Source organism: Salvelinus fontinalis, chromosome 39 (genome assembly GCF_029448725.1).
Source record: "Salvelinus fontinalis isolate EN_2023a chromosome 39, ASM2944872v1, whole genome shotgun sequence".
In the NCBI taxonomy this organism is placed as follows: Eukaryota; Metazoa; Chordata; class Actinopteri; order Salmoniformes; family Salmonidae; genus Salvelinus; species Salvelinus fontinalis.
This window is the reverse complement of record NC_074703.1, coordinates 23,111,034-23,136,338: the sequence shown is the minus strand read 5'-3', so window position 1 is coordinate 23,136,338 and position 25,305 is coordinate 23,111,034. Positions and strand designations below refer to the sequence as shown.

General features: G+C 44.6%; 1 protein-coding gene across 1 annotated transcript in view; it reads left to right on the top strand.

Annotated features, from left to right (window-relative positions):
- LOC129838492 (transcription factor EC-like) overlaps positions 1 to 25,305 on the top strand; it is a 63,486-nt gene that overhangs the window by 6,921 nt on the left and 31,260 nt on the right. Inside the window, exon 3 of the mRNA XM_055905484.1 lies at positions 8,913 to 9,218. Within this exon, the coding sequence (XP_055761459.1) occupies positions 8,913 to 9,218 (306 nt within the window). The remainder of the gene's footprint in view (positions 1 to 8,912; positions 9,219 to 25,305) is intronic.

The following is a 25,305-nucleotide window of genomic DNA, read 5'->3' as shown; positions in this document are numbered from 1 at the left end:
TATCAGGAAAGGAAATACAAATGTGAAATACTGCATTGCTTTGGAAGTTCACTATTAATTCCTCCTTGCGTATTCATTGTAAACTCAGCAAAAAAAGAAACGTCCTCTCACTGTCAACTGTGTTTATTTTCAGCAAACTTAACATGTGTAAATATTTGTATGAACATAAGATTCAACAACTGAGACAGAAACTGAACAAGTTCCACAGACATGTGACTAACAGAAATGGAAAATGTGTCCCTGAGCAACGGGGGGTCAATATCAAAAGTAACAGTCAGTATCTGGTGTGGCCACCAGCTGCATTAAGTACTGCAGTGCATCTCCTCCTCATGGACTGCACCAGATTTGCCAGTTCTTGCTGTGAGATATTACCCCACTCTTCCAGCAAGTCAAGTTCCCGGACATTTCTGGGGGGAATGGCCCTAGCCCTCACCCGCCGATCCAACAGGTCCCAGATGTGCTCAATGGGATTGAGATCCGGGCTCTTCGCTTGCCATGGCAAAACACTGACATTCCTGTCTTGCAGGAAATCACGCACAGAACGAGCAGTATGGCTGGTGGCATTGTCATGCTGGAGGGTCATGTCAGGATGAGCCTGCAGGAAGGATACCACATGAGGAAGGAGGATGTCTTCCCTATAACGCACAGCGTTGAGATTGTCTGCAATGACAACAAGCTCAGTCCGATGATACTGTGACACCGCCCCAGACCATGACGGACCCTCCACCTCCAAATCGATCCCGCTCCAGAGTACAGGCTTCGGTGTAACGCTCATTCCTTCGATGATAAACGCGAATCCAACCATCACCCCTGGTGAGACAAAACCACGACTCGTCAGTGAAGAGCACTTTTTGCCAATCCTGTCTGGTCCAGCGATGGGTTTGTGCCCAGAGGCGACGTTGTTGCCGGTGATGTCTGGTGAGGACCTGCCTTACAACAGGCCTACAAGCCCTCAGTCCAGCCTCTCTCAGCCTATTGCGGACAGTCTGAGCACTGATGGAGGGATTGTGCGTTCCTGGTGTAACTCAGGCAGTTGTTAATGCCATCCTGTACCTGTCCCGCAGGTGTGATGTTCGGATGTACCGATCCTGTGCAGGTGTTGTTACACGTGGTCTGCCACTGCGAGGACGATCAGCTGTCTGTCCTGTCTCCCTGTAGCGCTGTCTTAGGCGTCTCACAGTCAGTATGGACATTGTAATTGATTGCCCTGGCCACATTTGCAGTCCTCGTGCCTCCTTGAAGCATGCCTAAGGCACGTTCACGCAGAGAAGCAGGGACCCTTGTATCTTTTGGTGTTTTTCAGAGTCAGTAGAAATGCCTCTTTAGTGTCCTAAGTTTTCATAACTGTGACCTTAATTGCCTACCGTCTGTAAGCTGTTAGTGTCTTAACGACCGTTCCACAGGTGCATGTTCATGAATTGTTTATGGTTCATTGAACAAGCATGGGAAACAGTGTTTAAACCCTTTACAAATGAAGATCTGTGAAGTTATTTGGATTTTTACGAATTGTCTTTGAAAGACGGGGTCCTGAAAAAGGGACGTTTCTTTTTTTTTTACTGAGTTTAGATAGTTGTGTTGCTACAGCCTTGCAGTTGTTTGTGTTTGTTCTTCTGCCCCGAGAACAGCATGTCTCATGTGCTGTGATTGTAGAAGTTGACTGAAACAAAAAAACAATGTACACAATGACATTGCAAGAAAAGCCTTCCACACCCCCCCTCTTTTGGGGATTTCCTCTTTTGTTTGGTCACCAGATATTATTCTCAATATGTTTAGAAAAATCTCTTGGACTTCTGTAATTTGTCACGATCATCATGGGACATTTGATTTTATCATGTTATATGGGCCTCCTGTTTAGACGGGATATGTATTGGTTTGCACCCAATAGTTTGCACCACACACTGGTGAGGGGGGGGGGGGGGGCGAGGGACACAGTGTTAATATTTAAAGGGGCACGTGAGTCATTACGGAATGTGTCACTATGACTTAGCGAAAACATCAAAAAAGAATGTTTAGAGGACAGAGAGGATTGCAGTGCCCACTGCATGCATGCTATGCATTATGGGTGATGTGTCCACTATGTGAAAAGTGTTGGTGTGTTGTCAGTGTGTTGTCATTTGTGTGGGAGTAGGCTACTGGATGAGTCAAAGTTCATTCATGATTCATGTTATACCTAGGCTATAATAGGATTTCTTAATATAATTTAACCCAGCTGGACTTAAACATATAATAGTACTTTTTGTTACTGGGTGTGGAGATTCAACAATGCATTGCTGTAAGATGGCAAGATAGGGGAACCACTAGGAGCGTAGGAAATAGTGTATACATTGCCCTCTTGTGGATCATTGGGGAAAGACAAGTTGAGCATGAAGACAAGTTGAGCATCTTGGACCACTACCATCTTAGTGTTCAGTACTTCAGATATAATACAGTTCAGATATTATACCTTACCTTGCCCACTAATGTTAATGATAGTGGACTAAACAACATTGCCTCATTAAGAAAAGGATGGCTTTGGTTTGAGATGACACTACTCTTCTATCAAGTGCTATGTCTGGTGACGGGAGAGCCCTTCAGACACTCACTTTACTATAGAGGGGAAAAGAGTAGACACTTCACTGTTCCACAGAGACTAACCTAAAATGCTGACAGAAGGCTTGAAGCGAGAGATAGGGGATGGAGATAGACAGGAGGGAGAGAGACAGACAGAAATGCAGACAGAGAGAAAGTGAGAGAGAGAGAGCGCGAGATACAGAGACCAAGATGTAGAGAGAGAGAGAGAGAGAGAAATAGATCAAATAATGTACACATTGTCTCATTGTACGGTCTAACAGTTCACTTCCAAGTGGAGACCATGCTAACCTTGGGGGGGGGGGGTCTCATTGATGGGGGGGGGGGGGGGGTCTCATTGGGGGGGTGGGGGGGGGGTCTCATTGAGTTCAGTGAAAGTATATGTTGCCGCCCAGACCTGACCAACCAGAGATGACATAGAGGATGGAGACGAGGAATCTATGTCCCCCCTCTGAGACCACTCCACTGTCTCTTATGCTGGAGTGCATAAGTCTTTTGAAGTAATGAAAGTGATCAGATTGACTTGTGAGGCTGACAGTCAGACAGATACAAGTGTTTTTTCTCTCTCATGGGTAGGGTAATGCTGTAATCGCTAGGCAGACATGTCTGTCTGATAACTGAACACAGGTGGCACACATTTGTGACGAGATGTTCCTGCCAGTAATGTACTTAACGGTGTCAAGTTCAATCAACACGTGTGATATCTTGACGAAGGACACGAGCTGTCTGCTACCTCAAAACAAATAGCCTATGTGTCAACATGCCTTTCTCAAACAACAAGCCCAAAGAATGATCAGATTGTCAGGTAGCGTCTTGGAACACAAAACGGACCGGTAGGCCTCATCTACCCAGCAGTTGAAAGAACAAGTGATGACAAGGAGTAATTTCATAACGATGACCAATAATCTGAGTTCATTTGCACACGTAACACACATGGTGATTGTAGAGTAGCAGAGTGCTTACTGTTGGGCTGAACAGAATAGCAGGGCTGTGCCGTGAATAAGGCCTGCATCTCTCCAGTGTCCGTAGCCTCATCATTATCCCAGCTCAGTGAATCACATCCTAAGGAGAGAAAGCAGTCTCTCATGGCTGCCTTGTTCACAGCTCCACGGGAGGTGTTGAGGGACAATGATGGAGAATTAGCGGTGAAAAGAGCAAATAAATAGGTGCTTGCTACTTGAAAGCTCAGCCACAAAGCCCCAGCAGCCCACTGAAGACAAGAGAGGGAAGAGAGAAGAAACATGTTTTTTTGTTCACTTCATGTCTTGCCTGATGAAAATAAAGGGTTGAGGCTCAAAGGAAGACCGAGGCAGTGGGGGATAGGAGGTGACGCGAGAGCAGAGAGCCTCACAGAGCGGTGGTGTCTATGGGAAGGGTTTTAATGAGGTGGAGGGTGGAAGAGTGGGTGAAAGGGGGTATTAGGGAGAAGGGGGAGTTTGCTCGTCAGACTGTGACACAGACACTCAGAACAAAACATCCTCCTGAGGAAACGATGCACTGACTTCTTCTCTCTGGGGCTGAGAAGGACGTGTGTGTGTGTGTGTGTGGTTGCACTATCTTTGTGGGGAGCAGAAGTCATCACAAGGATAGTAAAACAAGGAAAATGTGGCCGGTCCCCACAAGGAAAAAGGCTATTTTAGGCTTAGGGGTTAGGTTTAGGGTTACAATTAGTGTTAGGGGTTCGGTTTAGAGTTGGAGTTAAGGTTAGGTTTAGAGTTAGAGTTATGTTTAGGGTTTTGGGGTTAAGGTTATGTTTAGGGTTAGGGAAAAATCGGATTTTGAATGGGAATCAATTGTTTGGTCAACCACAAGGATAGTCAAACAAACACTTGTGTGTGTGTGAGTTGGGCAGAGGGGCAGAGGGACAATGACGACAGCTGTCTGTTTTAAAAGGAGCGAGACACAATAACATTTGCATGTTGCCCTCAAAAAAAGAAAGACCCCGACTTTTTTCTGGAGGCCCGTTGAATCAGGAAGATGTAAGAGCGTCTGCTAAATGACTTAAATGTAAATGTAACTGGGATTGACCCATTGATGGAGAATTAAGTGATCATACCATGCGGTGAAAAAACAAGTGGCAAGAGAGAACACAATACAAGGGGATTTAAAGCTTTTAAGCTTCCTAACATGTCATGTTTTGTCACCTTGTGACGCAATCATTTCCAAACGTGATTTTACGGCAGACTGAAAATCTTTTCCTGAATCTATTCTATATGGAATATGCATGTAGTATGGGGTCCGTCTCATTGAAATATACTAAACAAAAATATAAAACGCAACATGCAACAATTTTAAAGATTTTACTGAGTTACAGTTCATATCAGGGAATCAGACAATTGAAATATATTCACTTGAAATAAATTCATTAGTCCCCTAATCTATGGATTTCACATAACTAGGCAGGGGCGATGGGTGGGCAAGGAGGGCATAGGCCCACCCACTTGGGCCCAGCCAATCAGAATGAGTTTCCCCCCACAAAAGGGCTTTATTACAGATAGAAATACTTCTCAGTTTCATCAGCTGTCCGGTTGGCTGGTCTCAGACGATCCCACAGGTAAAGAAGCCAGATGTGGAGGTCCTGGGCTGGCGTGGTTACAAATTCTCTAACATGATGTTGGAGCCAGCTTATGGTAGACTCTCTGACAAACGCTCTGGTGAACATTCCTGCAGTCAGCATGCTAATTGAACGCTCCGTCAACATTTGAGACATCTGTGGCAGTGTGTTGTGTGACAAAACTGCACATTTTAGAGTGGCCTTTTATGGTTCCCAGCACAAGATACACCTGTATAATGATCATGCTGTTTAATCAGCTTCTTGATATGCCACACCTGTCAGGTGGATGGATTTCTCCTTGGCAAAGGAGAAATACTCACTAACAGGGATGTAAACAAATCTGTGCACAGCATTTGAGAGAAATAAGCTTTCTGTGTGTATGGAACATTTCTGGGATCTTTTATTTTACCTCATGAAACATTGGACCAACACTGCATGTTGCTTTTATAGTTTTGTTCAGTATATATGCATATATAAATCATTTTAGTTATCCTTATTTTTCAATTCAACACTATCCACCCCTAAAATAGGTGTCAACTGTTTAGTAAATGATAGACAAAGACAGTCACTGCTAAATGACTTAGGGCCATTTGACCTCTAAATATGGCTAAGTAGTGTAATGGGTGTAACTGGCAGAAAAAAAACTGGTTTATTGACATTATCTTGCCCACAAGTGCCCATTAGTATATTACCACTGGCAAAATGGACTCCTTGTCTGAGAGGGCAGAATGTCCTCTACCTAATAGAGGGACCTACACACAAACAATTGCTGACACAGACCCAAGTCAAGTGCAGACAAGGCCACTTGTTCAAAATGGGCAGGCTAAAACAGGCACCACCCGTGGAATGCAGATATGTGGACATCATATATTTTTCCCGTCACCCAACTTCATCCAACACATTTGTCCTTTGTCTGAGATAGAATGGGCAATTATCTAGCACCAGTGTTCTGCAATGCTGGCGACAGAAAAAAGAAGGGGCAATTACATACTGTTTGCGTTACGCACCGAGAGAGGGATAGGGAGAGAGAGGTTAGGGGGGGAGAGAAAGAGAGGGAGAGAGAGGCAGCCAGAACCTTGCTAATTACCCCTCCATGTGAAGGGATGAAGAGGAGAAGGGCCATTGCTTAGGGCCGACACACTTCTCCTTCCCTTCCACCTCACTGCCACCTCTCCTTACCTCCCTATTAGAGGCCCCTTCCCTTCTAGTCTCTGCTCTGTTTATTTCTCAAAGCTGTCTCTGAGTGTGTGGGGCCATCTCTTCACTGCCTGAGCTCTAACGGAGAACACATGGGGATGACACACATGCATTCAGACAGGCATGGGCCAGGGCAGCCGATGCTGGCTAAGGGGTCCTCTTTTGTGCCACCGGTGATTCACACTGTAGGCAGAAGTTGCTCGACTCCATATCTGCACAAAAGCACAAGGAGGATGAAAAGTGTCAACTTGTATCAGTGGTTGCGGACAATTCTTTGATGCATGTGTAAAATAGACTACTGAGAAAGGCCCCAAATTGACTTATTGAGGTACAATCTCTCTGTGGGACTATATAACATAAAGTAAACCATGGCATTTAAATGTGTTCCACTGTTTAAGGACAGGCCACACTGTGCTGAAGCATAATTTGGATGGATTCACCCCAATATGTCACTTAGGCCATTTACATTGGTTTATTGGCAGACTTGTTTTCCCAATTCAATTGCCCAGCTTGATTTGGTTTATGTATCAACTGAATGCAGTATGCCGCGGTAATGTCAATGGTTTATCCAGAACATGATGCTCCCTATTACTACAGTGACAGTCATTATCTCCTACTAGAAGAGACAAGGACATTACCCAGCATACATGAACCCATTGGTCCCATGTGGGTATTTGGTGGGCAGGGGCTAGCCCACACAAAGCCCACACCTGCCCAACACGGGCTAGCCTACCAGCCCAACACGGGGTAGCCCACACCAGCCCAATACGGGCTAGCCTACACCAACCCAACACAGTCTAGCCCACACCAAGCCCAGCTACTTTATAATGTAGAGGCAGGGATAATCATAATATTTGGGGGCGTGGTTTACAAATACTCCAATTCAAGTTGTTAAGTAACTAAATAACAAAAGATACTTTTCAAACTAATGATAGTTTGGAAAATTAAAGACAATTATCTCGGAATCATCTTTTTTTCAGATAGGACCGCAGCTCTAAGTTCACAAGTTATTTTTGTGTAACCATTACTGAGAATGACGTTCCAGTGGAACTTTTCTGTTGTGCAATGTCAATGTTGTACAATGCCAATGATGAAGTCTGTGAAAAGACTTCGGTAAGTGCATGTGACAAAAATGTATCTGGTTTAAATGTATGTTTCAGGACCCTGTCTTTCAAAGATAATCCAAATAACTTTACAGATCTTCATAGTAAAGGGTTTAAACACTGTTTCCCATCCTTGTTCAATGAACTATAAACAATTAATGAACATGCACCTGTGGAACTGTCGTTAAGACACCAACAGCTTAGGCAGTTAAGGTCACAGTTATGAAAACATAGGACACTAAAGAAGCCTTTCTACTGACTCTGAAAAACACCAAAAGAAAGATGCCCAGGGTCTCTACTCATCTGCGTGAATGTGCCTTAGGCACATGATTCCATTTCTGTTAGTCACATGTCTGTGGAACTTGTTCAGTTTATGTCTCAGTTGTTGAATCTTGTTATGTTCATATAAATATTTACACATGTTAAGTTTGCTGAAAATAAACGCAGTTGACAGTGAGAGAACGTTTATTTTTTTGCTGAGTTTATATATATATATATATATATATATATATATATATATATATATATATATATATATATATATATATATATATATATATATGATAGTAACAACTTTATTGTTCTGATACAATGTAAAGGGCAGCCGATCCAAAAGGGTGGGCTTTATTTCCAGCTGCTCTTGGGGCCAATGAGCGAAGGTGGATCGGCCTAATGTGGGTAGCTTTTGTGAGGACAATATTTTAGTCCATCATTGCATCCACATCATGCCAATGTTTGCTGGGTACTTTTTTTTTATAACCCTTATTTTACCAGGTAAGGTGACTGAGAACACATTTACAGCCACAACCTGGGGAACAGTTACAGGAATGAGCCATTTGGAAGCTGGGGATGATTTGGTGGCCATATTGGGTTATTGATCCAGGAAACCGGGGTTAACACCCCTACTCTTACAATAAGTGCCATGGAACACCACTTCCAGCAGCATCTGGTCTCCCATCCAGTGATGGACCAGGACCAGCCCTGCTTAGCTTCAGAGACATACATGTTCAGCCAGCAGCATACCAACCTGCATCCCTCTGCTGGCTTGCCTCTGGAAGCTAAGCAGGGTTGGTCCTGGTCAGTCCCTGGATGGGATAACAGATGCTGCTTGAAGTGGTGCTGGCAGGCCAGTAGGAGGCACTTATATATATGAAACACATATATAGGAAATGCCTGTTCTAATCAGGTAAGAGCCAATTCCAATAATAAACTGTTCAACAGGCTGCTGTCATCTGACAAAAGGTTTCAGAGGGAGTTGCTTTGGAAAATCTTTTAATAGCAATCTCATGTGGTTAGAATTAGTGAGCACCTACGGTATAGTAGTATGTTTTATGAAGGGTTTTTGTGGGGAGTCATAACATTACTGTCTATGACAGCCATCTTAACGATCAGTCAGTCAGACAATAGATTGTTAGCTCAACGAGCCAAACATTACAGAGTGGCTTAATGACTGTATAGGCCCTCGTCTGTCCTGTTTCTCTTTGACCCAGACAAGGCCATCCGTGGAGAGGAGAGCCATGTTCGATTCCCAGACCGACCTGCCTGTGGTGCAGCTGGTGAGGGGTCAACTAAGGGGACAGCCTGAGGGGGTGAAGCAGGAATACTTGGGCCTACCAGGACCACATCCCCACCCCCATACCTGGCCCCAGCAGCACCGGCCCTACCCCTACCCCTACCCTCCTCACCCTGCCTGTCCAACCCGGCCTGCCCGCCCTCCATACCCATACCCATACCCGGGGGCCGACTACACAGAGCAGCAGCCTCCAGCCTGGTATCAACCACACAACACATGGAAGGTATGGACAACCTTCTTGTTTCATTTCTCACATGGGAGTTAATAAACAACTCTTTCCTTATGTGCAGCCTATGTGATCGAGAGGCAAATCTACTGTACATTGTAAAGCAGTGGTCGCCAACCTATTTCTGAGTCTAGATCGCTTTCTGAGTCAAAATGCATGCCGGGATCTACCGTTCAGATTTAAAAAAAACATGACTTTAAAAAACGTAAGCCTATGCAACATTAACCAATTAAAAACAGTACTGTAGCAATGAGGTTTGTGCAGTAGGCTATAGGCCCACGACATGATCACTGTTGCATTGTTGTTCGGGACATTTTTTACAATCCTATTTCAACATTTAAGGTAGGCTATATGATCACACCGGTAATAGATTGATCAGTTGTTGTATTACTTCTGAGGCACAGCTGACTGAGCATACATTTAAAGAATTCGCTTTACATTTGTATTTTACTGGGCTGACAGGTGCCTGCATCTGATGGTCAGTCTCAGCGGAGGGAGAGAGCAGCAGACTGACATGCTGACCACACAGCTCCAATTGCTAAATAAATGTACACGCACATGTTATTCAATCATTGCACCCACACTGCTCGCGGGCGTCTGCGTAGCCAGGCACTGAAATAGAACTTGGTTCAAATGGTTTTTAGTTCAATCTTTTTTTAACTAGGCAAGTCAGTTAAGAACAAAATCTTATTTACCATGACTGCCTACACCAGTCAAACCCAGACAACTGTTCCCTGCCCTATGGGATTCCCAATCACGGCCTGTTGTGATACAGCCTGGATTTGAACCAGGGTGTCTGTGGTGACACCTCTAGCACTGAGATGCAGTGCCTTAGACCGCTGCGCCTCTCGGGAGCCTACTTGTGACCCCAATTGGGAATCCTATTTGTGACACTAGACGGGCTGCAAGTCCCTCCTTTCCCATCTCCTCATTGGTTTTCAGGTGTATATAACCACGTGGTATCTCCTCATTGGTTTTTAGGAGCATATACCCATGTGGGTGATTGAAAGATTAACTGAGTTCCACACTCCAGTTCAGTTGGTGGTGGTCATGCACCTTAAAGTTGGTTGCCAACAGCCATATAAAGTCCAAAGAAGAAGAAGCCTGAAGGAGAAGAGATTATTAGAAACTTACACAGTTTACCCTTTTATCTGTGAATTAGTTGTCAGAGTAGAGGACCTTGTGCATTTCAGGTAAAATAACAACCCAATGTATATATTGGGTATATATATATATCTAGCTTGCTGTTGCTAAATGAGTTAGCAACAGCAAGCTAGCTAGCTAAATTACCATAAATGCTTTTCAACCTGTCCCCAAATGAATATTGTTGGTTCAGAGTTCATTTTGATATTTCAAGCTGCGAGTACAGATCAAGTCTGGTGTAGGTGGACGATATCAACATGCGCGCGAGCGGTCTGGTCAGCATGTGATGGTCCATCTCTCAACGTTCCTCCACTCTCTCTTTCTTTCGTTGACACTGACCAAAAAGGGACACCATTTCTTCGCTATCAAACAATAGCCAAGCCGCTAATAATAACAACAACACAAGTCTACCGATACACTTTCCTACTCAGTCATTACAGTGCTTGTTGTGGCATGTAAAAGTGTTGACAGTGCTGAACAAGAACTTAAACATGAACTCACTCATAAAAACAGCAGCTCTTTGCTGTATTCGTTGACAGTCTCTCTCTAGTCATGGTTTTAAACGTTTAGAAATCTCACAGTATCAACTTTGCTGTAGCTTTTATTTATGCCTGCTATGATGCTGCCAACACGGTACCTTCTGACACATGAAATGCTTCAAAATAGGAACACTTCTCCTACCCGACGCGCAGGGCAGCTGAATCGAGTGCACCTACCGCCAACAGCAAAACAAATTCAAAATCAAAAAAGTAAATTTTTCGCTGTTTTTCCCCCCAGAATGTTTGGTGATCGGATAGGAATGCCTTGGAGATCGACCAGTTACGATCTGTTGTAAAGTATGGCTGTGGTGTTTTTAATTTGTCATTTTATTTAACCCTTATTTAACTGTATCAACGAAGGCACGCCAAATTCATAAATCAACAAGGTGAATGATGCTCATTGTTGATGATCCTGTCACATTCTGGAGCTCATATGGCTGGGTATCTCTATCTCTGTTCCTGGCCCGTTGGTGTTACTGTCCCTGGCCCGGTGGTGGTGGTGGAATCTGTCTTTTGATTAGATTAGACACACCATATCAAACAAACCTTTGAGAGAAAAGCAATGGGATGAGTGTGTTGTGTGTCTCTCTATGCGTTTTGGCTGTCTCTGCTCTGCCATTGATAGTTAATCTCATGAAGTGATTAAAAACGGATGCCGATGTCCGCACATTTGAGCCAGGAACCACCCAAAAAGGCTCTTTGTGTTTCAAGGGTCATTTCTCTGGAATTCTGTCCCACAGGATTTGGCCGGTATTGTCCCTGAGAATAAGTCCTCCTCACAAAGTGCTGATGGACCACTGAGCCAAGACATGGAATTACACTGGAATTATAGCTTCCAGGGTTAACGTGTTTGTGTGTGCTTGTCTGTGTTTATTTTGGTTGTGCTAACGCTATGGCGTAAATCCAGTTTCTTTAGAGTATTTTTTCCCCCTCTCTCTCTCTCCTACCTTGGCTTCTAGCTATGCAACTGAGAGTATATATTTCCCAGTTTGGGGATGTTGGGGCTTCTGTCTATGCAGTACAATAACTCCCAGCTCAGTTGCAGTTGGCCCAGACAGGTTACCCAAAGCAAGAAATGAATCAGACTTGCACCCGGTGTTGGGGAGAAGTCAGGGAAACTTCAAAGCAGCAATTCTGTTTTCTCTGGTCTGCAGGAGGCCTTTCATGTGTTAAAGTGTGTCTGGTTCAGGGGAGCTAGGGCCTCACCTGTGTCCCGGTGTGTGCCATTGAGTGTGTGTGTGTGTGTGAGAGAGAACGAGAGAGAGAGCGATAAAGAGTGTGTGTGTTTATACACCTGTGTATTCATTTGTGTTTGTACTCACACATGTGTTTGCCTGTGTGTGTGTAAGAGATAGCAAGAGGGCATATCCTCTCAGAAGCAGGGTATCCCCTAAGGTTGCCGGGGGCATGATGGATGGATGGATAAGAATCCAGAGTGTGTATGTACAAGCAGCCCCTGCTTTGAGCTTGATGGTGCCTGATGTTGACTGTCTCAGGGCAGGTGGAGGGGTTGGTGGGGGGCCCAAAGCTGGACCCCACTGAGGGGCTGGGTGTAGGAAAGGGGGGAGATGTAGTTAGGAGGGATAGCTAGGGATTCAGGCAGTGATTGGGCCAGACCACCCATCTGGGCTGGCGCAGTGCCTGGGGGATGTCGTGTTGTGGCCCACTAGGCCTGCAGTCAGTCAGCATGAGGGACTCTATCTATGTATCTACACACTCCAGTCTAGACCCCATTTCTGCTGGGATGAAGCCAGAGACAGAGCCAGAGGTAGGGTATTAAAGCCACACAACCAGTGTGCTCCCGAGTGGCGCACCGGTCTAAGGCACTGCATTTCAGTGCTTGAGGTGTCACTACAGACGCCCTGGTTTGAATCCAGGCTGTGTCACAACTGGCCGTGATTGGGAGTCCCATAGGACGGCGCACAATTTGTCCAGGTTTGACCGGTGTAGGCCATCATTGTAAATAAGAATCTGTTCTTAACTGACTTGCCTAGTTAAATAAAACCAGGGCCTCTGTGGTTCAACAGAGAGGCTTTTATAGTGTAGGCCTACACATACTCTGAGCCTGCCTGGGAGACCCGAGGGCCAGTTGAAATTACTATACAGTACTGTAGCGTCTTTGAACTATACCTAGGCTATTCAGCTTTTTTAGGTTTCTTGTCTCTGGCCAGAATACAGCGTCAGTGAAACAGTTAATCTACCATATGGAGAAACACTGTCGAGCAGATGTGGCCTCCCCTGGCGCACACGATTCTGATCCAATCCCTCTAAGTGGATAAAGGGAAAACTAAAATATATGTAATGTACTTTGTTGTATGTGGCTCGATACGAACAACACCCGTGCCAATATATCCTCCAAACACCGGCTTCTCTGGCATGATCACTTAACTGTACATCTAATTGAATATTTTAGCTCTTTGCCCCGTGCGGGTTAACCCCCATTGAATGTGCATCTAGGTGTATTTACCATGACAAGACTATAAGATTGGTTAGTTTAGTGGTTTAATAGTGTAATTACAGTATGTCATTCACCCTGCTCGAGACAGCTCTGGGATAGTACATTTATCACTAACTACATTTAGCCAGATAAAGATGGCCTCAGTTGAACTGTGTCTAATGGCTAGCTACTGTGTTCTTCTTGCTGTGTATCAGAGACAGAAACAAATATGAAAATGAATAGATGTAATATCGCGGGGAGGAAATAAGGTATTAATACCAGCGAGGATGCCAAACAGACTGTATTGAAGAGACTAAATAAGGCCCTTGTCAGTTAATGACCTCGCAAATCATCACGGTGATGATAGGTCAATACGTACAGTACCAGTCAAACGTTTGGGCACACCTACCCATTCAAGGGTTTTTCTTTATTTGTACTATTTTCTACATTGTAGAATAATAGTGAAGACATCAAAACTATGAAATAACACATATGGAGTCATGTAGTAACCAAAACAGTGTTAAACAAATCAAAATATATTTTCTATTGACTGGTACTGTATATCTCATACTGTACTTTCCTCCCCGATGGTTAAAAGAAGGAAATACACTTTTTAAAAAAAACTCATTTAAAACATTAAAGCAGGGGTGTCAAAGTCAAATGGACGGAGGGCCAAATAAAAAATTTAGCTACAAGCCGAGGGCCGGACTGTTCGAATGTTCATTGAAAATTTTTTAAATGACGCATATAGTCTAGTGAACCTAATTGAACCTACTGAAAACCTAACAAATATATTCCAATATGATCAGATAAATAAAGCAATATTTTCTTATGGCTCTGTCAGTAATCTTTAATTTTCAACAGACACAAAAGACAAATTTCCTTTATATAAAAATCCCCATAACATGAACATTAAATGAAAGAAACCGGTATTCAAGGCACCATCAGTAGCCTATATTTTCTATTTTAGCAAAAGTGGGCTAAATTTACTTCAAAGAAAAAAACAATAATAGCAATTTTCTATCATCCACTCAACTGAAATATTTTTAAAATATAATTGGATTGAAATACAATAAAATAAAGTGCAAAAATCTATTAATCAAAAACAACACTTTGTTTAAGGAGAAGTAACATGCAGTGAAAACAAATATTAAACTTTAACTTTTAAACTTGAACTGAGTAAAAACTCTAAATATGTGATTGCACAGTAATGTTCACTTGTTTGAGGTTGAGGGTGATACTTGGTGGTGTCCCATCTTTTCCACAAGTTCATCAATGTTCGGGGTAAGGCTCTGAGCTGAGGAAATCCTCAGAATTGAGTGGAGGTGTTCAGCAGTAAGTCGACTTCTGTGTGATGTTTTGTTCAGGTTCATCAAAGAAAACAGTTGTTCACACAGGTATGTGCTGCCAAACATAGACAACGTTTGAGCAGCCTGGATGCGCAGCTGGGGCATTGTGTCGGGGAGGAAACGGGCGAACTCCGCAGCACCCACTGCCGCATATTTTGCCCTCAGTGCATCATTGCATTGGAGGTCAATCAACTCCATTTGGAGGTTTGGTGGTGAGCTTTCCACGTCAACAGCAAATGGGTTACCGAGCAGTTCCAACCTGCTTTTTTGTGCTTCAAAGTCAGCAAATCGGCGTCGAAAGTCAGCGGCAAGCATACCTATTTTATCAGCCAACTGTGCGCTCGGGAACGCACTGGTAGAGAGCTTCTCTTTCATGGTCTGGCAGCTGGGAAAGTGGCTCAAATTTTCTTTCCGCATCTGCGTCTCCCACAGAGTCAGTTTGGTTTTAAATGCCTTCACTGTACTGTACATATCAGAGATGACATGATCCCGACCCTGCAGCTGCAAGTTCATTGCATTCAGATGACTCGTAATGTCACACAGAAAAGCCATTTCACACAGAAACATTTCGTCTCGGAGTTGTGTTGTGTCTTTCCCTTTGCTGTCCAAGAACAGACAAATCTCCTCACGAAGCTCGAAACATCTTTGAAGCACCTTTCCCTGGCTTAGCCATCGCACCTCTGTGTGATAAGGCAAATCACCATGCTCCGTTTCTAACTCTGTCAGAAATGCCTTGAACTGGCGGTGATTCAAACCTTTGGCTCTGATAAAGTTAACTGTGCGCGTGATGATGCTCATTACATGCTCCATTTTCAAGGCTTTACCGCACAACGCTTCCTGGTGTATGATACAATGATAAGCTGTCAGCTCACCTGTCGCGTTTTCCTCTTGCATCTTTTCCCGTATCTTCGCCACCAGTCCGCTCCTGTGTCCACACATCGCAGGTGCTCCGTCGGTTGTCAAACCCACGAGTTTTTCCCAAGGCAGCTCCATCTCATTTACACATCTTGACACCTCTTCATACAAATCATGCCCCGTAGTTGTGCCATGCATAGGACGTAAAGCCAAAAACTCCTCTGTCACGCTTAGGCTGGAGTCCACTCCGCGGATGAAAATTGACAACTGGGCAATGTCAGAAATGTCGGTGCTCTCATCCACAGCCAAGGAATATGCAATGAAATCTTTTCCCTTTTTCACAAGCTGCTCTTTTAGATTGATGGACAACTGGTCTACTCTCTCGGCAATGGTGTTTCTGCTCAGACTCACATTTAAAAAGAGTTGCCTTTTTTCTGGGCAAACTTCGTCACAAACTTTAATCATGCAGTTTTTGATGAAATCCCCCTCCGTAAATGGCCGGGCTGATTTAGCGATCTCTTCTGCCAAAATAAAACTGGCCTTGACAGCAGCCTGGCCTTGTGATTTGGCTTTTTTGAACAGAGCCTGTCGAGATTTGAGGCCTCGTTTTAATTCCTCTGCCTTTTGTAGCCTTTGTTCCATGTCCATTTTCTTGTTTTTGTCCGCGTGTTTCGTTTCATAATGTCGTCTCAGATTATACTCTTTCAGTACCGCCACACTTTCTCCACACAGAAGACACACAGGTTTTCCAGCTACCTCCGTGAACATATACTCCGACTCCCACCTTGTTTGAAACCCCCGGTTCTCAGTGTCCACCTTCCGTTTTGCCATTTTTGATGGGTATCTGAAAGTTAATTTTACTGTGATGCTGACGACTGCTGTGCCAATAAATATTGAAATGAAGCAGCCTACTGCTCGGTGCGTCACCGTTGCATTGTGGGAAATGTAGTATTGGTGCGTGTAAAAGATCTGCGGGCTGCCGGCTTGCTGCGGTCTGCGGGCCGGTTCTAATAATAAATCAAGATCATCCCAGGGGCCGTAAAAAACCTTCTCGCGGGCCGGATGTGGCCCGCGGGCCTTGACTCTGACATATGTGCATTAAAGTAATGATCTTGTTTGACGTTTGGCAATTTTTCTGATGTGATTCGTAAAAGCATTTAAATGGTGTGTTTTACGACATGGGGGAAATAGAGTCACCTTCCGACTGAAGAGTGTTTGTGTGTTGTTGTGTATAATAACATGTGTTGGAATGTGTTTATTGTATTTTGATGTGTATTGTGGTGCTATACAGGGCCCACCTGGAAAAGAGACCTTGGTCTCAGCGTTGACGCCCTGTCAAAATAAATGTTAAGATTAATAATACCACGTCATTCCGGGACAGTCCCGTATGTCAGACCATTTCCAGGTGACCCACCTTTTCTTTATAAATAAAATGTCCTTTCCATATATCAAATGGATACACACACACACACGAACACACACACACACACACACACACACACACACACACACACACACACACACACACACACACACACACACACACACACACACACACACACACACACACACACACACACACACACACACACACACACACACACACACACACACACACACACACACACACGAACACACACACACGAACACACACACACGAACACACACACACACACGAACACACACACACACACGAACACACACACACACACGAACACACACACACGAACACACACACACACACGAACACACACACACGAACACACACACACACACACACACACACACACACACATATACATATACATATACAGAATCCCAGTCCTGAGGCATTCTTGGCAGCCTCACAGGCCTAGGCTGGGGCTTGGGATAGGACAGGGACGGCCTTCTGTGTGTGTGCCAACTCTCAGATCCCTGCCCCATCATCCACATACACACAGGGCCTACTGCACACTGGAACACTGGCCTCACTGGCCCCCATTAAACAAGCAGCCCCCACATACTAGACGCTATGAGATGAATGCAGTGCATGTAGCAGGTGTCTGCCAAAATTCCATTCCTATTTAAACCTCCCGGCCCATACCAGCGGTTAATCCTATTACGGCTAATTGAGTGAAGTCGTCAGTCTTTTTCCGTTAAACCAAGTTCAGCCTCTAATAGGATTCAAAAGAAAAGCTACAATGGTACAATGCATGAAATAAAATAAGCAACCAGTAAGTCCAGTGGTGTGTGGCTGGAGCAGTGAGCGGTGAGCGGTGAGGCCAGACAGGTTACAAGGAGGCCCGAGGAGATCTGCCCCCCCCCCCCCCCCCCCCTGCTGATTTGAGATCTGTTTTATAATGAGAGAGGGGTGAGGCCGGGGTCTCTGGAGGCTAGAGGTGCTGAGAGGGGGATCAGGACTCAGTGGTGGGAGAGTGTGGAGGTGGGTTTAGGTGGTTATGGTACTAGTGAGGGGTTTGAGGTGGGGGGATGTTTGTGGACGGTGACGTTCCTGTCTGATTATTGGATTGATCCTTATCCCACTGTGCTCATCAAAGGGACAACACAAGGGATACATGCTCTATTGTTTGTGTCATGCTCATGGACAATATGAACCTGGAGTCCATTTCATGCTGATCATATTTTAGAGAAATAGGAATTGCTTCAGCAAAGCCCGTAACATTTCATAATTTCCCTACGTTCTAAACGGCAAAGCAGACAAATTGTTCCTAATCGTTCGCGATCTCGATTTGTTAACACCACCAGGTCAAATGCATCAGTGGCCTCATGAAAGACCCTAGTGTGATCTTATCTTGTCCTTTCTAGTCACCTATGACCTGCTCCTATCTAAAGAGGATGAGATGCGAGAGAAGAAGCAACTCCTTCAGACAGACCCACTGTGCCCTGTCCTAATTTGATGTAACTTAGCCCCCTCATCCCCTCATCCCCATGTCCCTTCTCCGGCAACCAAGTTAGGCCAAACTGGGACACCTATTACCAGTGGCGTCAGGAACGAACCTTTGGAGAGGGGAAAGGGACCAGTCTGAGACCAGTCTTAGCCAGGGGTGCTGGGCTGCATGTACTCCCTTTGAAGAGCACAACCATGGAGACCAGGCTAGCAGTGACTCCCTTTGAAGAGGACAGCCATGGAGACCAGGCTAGCAGTGACTCCCTTTGAAGAGCACAACCATGGAGACCAGTCTAGCAGTGACTCCCTTTGAAGAGGACAGCCATGGAGACCAGGCTAGCAGTGACTCCCTTTGAAGAGGACAGCCATGGAGACCAGGCTAGCAGTGACTCCCTTTGAAGAGCACAACCATGGAGACCAGTCTAGCAGTGACTCCCTTTGAAGAGGACAGCCATGGAGACCAGGCTAGCAGTGACTCCCTTTGAAGAGGACAGCCACGGAGACCAGGCTAGCAGTGATTCCCTTTGAAGAGCACAACCACGGAGACCGGGCTAGCAGTGACTCCCTTTGAAGAGGACAGCCATGGAGACCAGGCTAGCAGTGACTCCCTTTGAAGAGGACAGCCATGGAGACCAGGCTAGCAGTGACTCCCTTTAAAGAGCACAGCCATGGAGACCGGGCTAGCAGTGATACACAGTCACATTAACTAGACCACTATGAACACAGTAGGGGTGAGACTAGAGACACCTATTAGTCTCCCTAGGCAGACAGGCTGTTGCCAGGGTGGCAGGTAGCCTGGCAGTTAAGAACGTTGGGCCAGTACGTTGAGCAAGGCAGTTAACCCCCACAATAACTGCTCCCTGGGCGCCGATGATGTGAATTAAGGCAGCCCCGCGCACCTCTCTGATTCAGAGGGTTTGGGTTAAATATGGAAGACACATTTTGGTTGAATGCATTCAGTTGTGCAACTGACTAGGTGTCCCCTTTCCCTAGATCTGGGATTTCCATCACTAGACAACTAAGGGAGCATTTAGAGGACTAGCTGGCATAAAAAGACTACAGCCACACGTCGAAAATAAATACAAATTTTAATTTGGTTTCGGAGATGCAATAAACTGAAATAAAAACCTAAAATACAATTAATGATAAGATATGCAGTATGAGATATGCAATATCTTATACATGCATATTTAAATTGTACGCAACTAAATTCCATTTTAAAATCCCTCAATAACTGGGCTCCCGAGTGGCGCAGTGGTCTAAGGCACTGCATCTCAGTGCAAGGGGTGTCACTATAGTCCCTGGTTTGAATCCAGGCTGTATCACATCTGCCTGTGATTGGGCGTCCCATAGGGCGGTGCACAATTTGGTCCAGCGTCGCCTGGGTTTGGCTGGGGTATGCTGTCATTGTAAATAAGAATTTGTTCTTAACTGACTTGCCTCGTTAAATAAAGGTATATAAAAAAGGCTGGTTTAACAACATCCTGAAATAATATAATAGGTTAAAAAGAATGTGAACTTTCACTAAGCATGGAAGACTGGCCCAATATAGAGCTGTAAAACTCTCCTTTTCTACAGTCTACTTAGAACAATCCCTTAAGTCCCCTAAGTGTTTAAAGAGCTTACAGGCAAAACACAACAGCAATTACTGAGCTTATTCAAATCCTCACACTAATTCCATTGGTGGGTGCTGTACTGTAGAGTATCTTGCTGTCCTGTATATTTTATACGTGTAAATAAAAGTACATTATCTATCTATAGAATCGTCCATGAAAACTTGACTTTCCTCACCCATCATCTCCAGACAAGGACATGACATCTCCGTATTCATCATTTCAGATGGAGGGAGAGATAAAGTGACCCAACAGACAATAAGTTGCCGTTTTTTCCTCACATTGACACGGGTTGCTTAACAGATGACGGCCCGCTCTCCTCCGCCATGGCCTTCACCGCTAGGATAATATGTCCTTTGTTTCTTGTATTTACATGGAATCCTCTGTGATGTTGAGGGTGTATGACTTGCCCTGCAGTAGTAAAAGGGGAGTCCATATCATTGGATCCAAACATGATCGGTTACAGTACAATGCCGAATCAGTGCTTCTGTTGGAGGTGGTCTCTCTAGCAAAAAAAGAGACGTTATCTCAATGAGACTATCCTGTATAAATAAGGGTTTAATTCAATTAAAATGAAAGGGAGCAAGAAGAATGTCTCTCAGTGTTTGCAGTCCACTGGGTATAGGCCTATTCCATTCTAGCTTGGTTCCAGTCTGATTTATATCTGGCAACAGAGGAGTTTGAGGAGTTGGCTAACATACAGATCTGAGACAAGGCTAGTTCCATTCTTTATTGGGCCACATACTTCTGAAGTGCACAACCCATGTATTGTGTGGTTTAGTGTCTTACTTGGTAGGATAGATAGACAGAAAGACAGACAACAATGTGATTGACTATACTTTATCTATACTATCTATCTATACCGTAAATCAAGTGTGGCCTTTCCAACAGGCTGTTCAACTGGCTCAAGCTGTGACAGAGCTCAGGGCGGTTAACCCTTCATTCAGCTGTTGGGAATTACATGGAAAGAGCAAGCAAAGTCCACTGTGGAGGGACAAAGAGAGCCGTGTAGTTTTAGCTGGGTTTGACTTGTGGGAATCAAGGTTAGGGACAGAGAGTGTCTTCAATGGCTGGTTCAAGCATGAGTTGTGGGTTTGAATATGTTACATAACAAGCTAAGTCACTTTGGATAAGATTCTTGAAATACTAAAATTTTCATGAATGATTACACAGAGAGTTTATCCCTCCTGTCAAAGATATGTTAGTTGTGCCACTAGAGATTCTGGGTTCAAGTCCAGGCTCTGTCGCAGCCGGCCGCGACCAGGAGACCCATGGGGCGGCGCACAATTTGCCCAGCGTCGTTAGGGGAGGGTTTGACCGGCAGTGATGTCCTTGTCCCATCGTGCACTAGCGACTCCTGTGGCGGGCCGGGCGCAGTGCATGCTGACATGGTTGCCAGGTGCACGGTGTTTCCTCCGACACATTGGTGCAGCTGGCTTCTGGGTTAAGTGGGCATTGTGTCAAGAAGCAGTGGGGCTTGGTTGGGTTGTGTTTCGGAGTACGTACGGCTCTCAACCTTCGCCTCTCCTGAGTCCGTACGGGAGTTTTAGCGATGAGACAAAACTGTAACTACCAATTGGATACCGTGAAAAAGGGGTAACATAATTTTTTTTTAAATGATGATGGACCTATATATTACCATTTTTCTGTCCTACAAATTGATTTGGACAAACATAAAAATCCGGCTAAAAGGTTTGCCCACCACTGGTCTAAATGGTAAATTCCCCCGTTAGCATCACCAACCCCAACAACCCCCAAATAAGTGAGGGGGGAGAGGGGTGTTGGTGTTGTGGAACGTACGAACCATAAAGATTAAGAAAGAGAACCCAAAAGAAACAAAGGGGGGCCATGAGAAAAAGTAATTCAAGAATTGGATTAATTGGCATAATGCAAGGTGGCTAGGCACAGCGAGGGAGAGTGTCAGTGTTACTAGGCAGAATCCCCACCATCCTCAAAGTAAGACAGTCTGCACAATTAGCCGTGCGACCCTTGACCCCGGTCAGAATAATTAATGAATAACAGAGGGGATAAAGACAAAAGACGTGGAGCGGTTTGGTTGAGGAGCACGGGCGGCGTAATACATCAAAGCGGGCTGGTAATTGGCCCGGTGGCTTTCATTCTTTGCCCTATTTCTTTCAATTCATTGACTCAAAATAATGGGTTCAGGTTCATTATCAACAGGTCGTAAGCTCTGGGAGTGCAAAACTTTCAACAGTGTAGTGGTTAGGCTGTGCTGAGCTGGGCAGTGCTATGTTGATGGGTGAGTGCTAAGCTAGCTTGTCCCCCGAGACCTGACGACATTACTGGCCAACAACGTCCAGGGAAAAGTAAAGAGTTGGACAGATACAGAACCGAAAAGTCATCATATTTTAAGAACAGTTTAAACCGGAACACACACTGCTACAATCAAGCGCTAGCCATTATGCTGGAATATAATTGGTATGGACAGGTAAGTCAAACGGAAATGCTGTTTATAGTTGTGTATTGTTTTTGTCACTAATTTCAAAGTAAGATTAGAAATAAGGTAGAATAAATAACAATAATTATCAAATGGTACAAATATAATAATATAATATGGCATCACTCTTTGAGAATTATGAGCATTTTACCAATTCACAAATAACATTTTCAATAGAGTACACGAATGGACCATGTGCATGCAAAGTTGTAACAATTGAATTCACTTTTAGATGATGCAACAAGGCCAGGAAAAGGATCACCAAAGTTTCATGAACTCTGATGACAAGATAGATATTCCTTTGTCAAGGCCCAACCACTTGGTCTACAGATAATCATTTCTGGCATACTCTTATCATGACCACTCATCTTCTCCAGCAGTGTAGTGTATCCTGTAGGGTGAGACGCGTAGTTGAATTAGGATAACAGGCTACGAGATTAACAGCATGTGCACGGGAAAATCTGGTGACGTCAGCAATGTTATGGCTACATGATTACTGTAATATTATTATTACACTAATAGTCTAATGACCATGTAATACGCACATGGTCATAGAACAAGTAGAAGGGGACGAGAGTTGTGGCATTTCGAAACTGTGTTTTTTTTTAAGGTGAGAGCTATAGTTAAGGCTGCAACCTGAGTATTTAACAGGTTTTCTGAGCTTTCTCCCTTACACTGAGGTCCAAAGACAATCTTTTGAGACATGCCATGCAAAGAGAATCATAGATAGGGGCGGCAGATAGCCACGTTTTAAGAGCGTTGGGCCAGTAACCGAAAGGTCGCTGGTTCAAAACCCCGAACAGACTAGGTGAAAAATCTGTCGATGTGCCCTTGAGCAAGGCACTTAACCCGAATTGCTCTGGATAAGAGTGTCTGCTAAAATTTAACAATTTGAAATAGGCCTGTTATCAATTCAAACTGAGGACAACATCTTGAGACTGATACTCTGTGTTGCCTGATCACAGACAGAGCTGTGTCCTTTGAGCATTCCATGTCAAAGGACACAATTCAGAAGGAACTGAAACATCAGACTACGTGTAATTAGCCCAACTCACGCTACACACCATGGCGGAGAGAAGAGTGTAGGAGAGTTTAACTCAATTGCCTTAACCCTTGTTTTCAAGCGGAAGACACGTGACTGTTGTAAAAAAAATAGAAATACCTCAGCACTTGTTATGGTTCCAATCTAACCTCTTACAACTCACTCTTCTTTCTTTTATTTTAAATTGTGCTTTAATTGCTGTTAAAAGGTTTCCATAGTACCATTACCTGGGCGTGCCATGTCAAGCAATTAATATCCTAATAAGTCTAAAGTCAGTCTTTTGGTCTGGAGCGCACCCCGCTGTGATGAAAAGACTGGTGTCGTGTCACATTAGCCTCAGACAGGTGCTCACTCCCTTTCTCTCCCTTTCTCTCGCTCTCTTTCCATCTCTCTCCGCTGCGCATCAGATCATAGTGATGCTGAGCCTGAAAAAAAGAGGAGAGAGATGGACGGAGAGGGGTGGGGGGAGGTGAGAGGAAAGGGGGAGAGAGGTAGAGAGAAACATCTCAGGAATGTTCTCTGCTCTGGTAGTGCTAGAGTTAACACTGGGATTATTAGCCCTCTCTGGCTACATTAAAAAAACCAGGCTGAAACAACTGTTGGACCTCTTTAAGGATCGCTATGTTACACCTTTAAAGGGCTTAGAGGCCTGCTGCTGAGCTGACCCCCTCTGACATCACACGGAACACCGTTTGAACTGTCATGGCAGTTAGTACTCAGGGTTCAGTGGGTTTGAGTGAAGTCCAAAAAAATCTAAGCTGTTATCCTTTTCTGAGATTAAGATTAAAGAGAACCCCCTGATAATTGATTGTTTTTTGCAGGTTGGAATCCCTGTGATCGTTCTTGTTATCGACCAATAGCTATAGCATAGATCAGGGATGGGCAACGTTGATGGGGGTGGGGGCCACCCAAAAAAAATCAGAACCCTGCATACCCCCATCCATACCCACACATGCAGTAAGTGCCAGCCCTGCCATTTGGGTGCCTCTAACCAAAACATTTGAGGGACCCCCCCCTCCCCCCTTTACGATCAAAACATTTTAGTGGACCCCTCTTGACCATGGAGAAAAGGTTTTAGAGTTAAATTCCTGCAATTCTACACATTTGGCCATGGGGCAGAGAGAAGATTTTGCAGTTTTAGAGCAATTGGGTGGAGAGAAATGTTTGGTAATTCAACCATAATTGGACCAAATTTAGATAGTTGGATGGTAGACTATTTACCAATCTAAAAAAAAAATTGCTGACATGGGCTAATCGAGTGACTCTCTGTGACACAGAAAAACTGCGGACGCACAAACCACATTTAGAAATTGCATCTTGCGTATTCTCCTATTCTAACTCTCAACCCTAAATTGAGACCCCCGACAGTTTTTACATGGTTTTTTTGGGGGGGAAATTGACCCACGGGAAACCAGTTGCCCATCCCTGGTATAAAGTGTGCTAGTCTACACCTGCTACTATATGCATGCAACTCAGAGTAGATCAGCTGGTCATCAGAGGGTTTTAGAAGCGAGGAGAACTTAGAAGGAGGAGAGGCTTCTCCTCCACACGCAGACAGGCTAAGAGTACAGCTGATTCGTACATTTCCTCCGTGACTGTCTTGGCGCTCGATCCTGGCCCAGGTCCTAAAGAGACAGGACTGGGACGGGGGACTGGGACAGAGACCCCTGGACAAGGGGAGACAAGGCCCCTCTTTGACAGGCCGGCCAAGGGAGGCTGGCACAGTGGTGTACTTTGTACTCCCCGCTCTGGGGGCCTCGT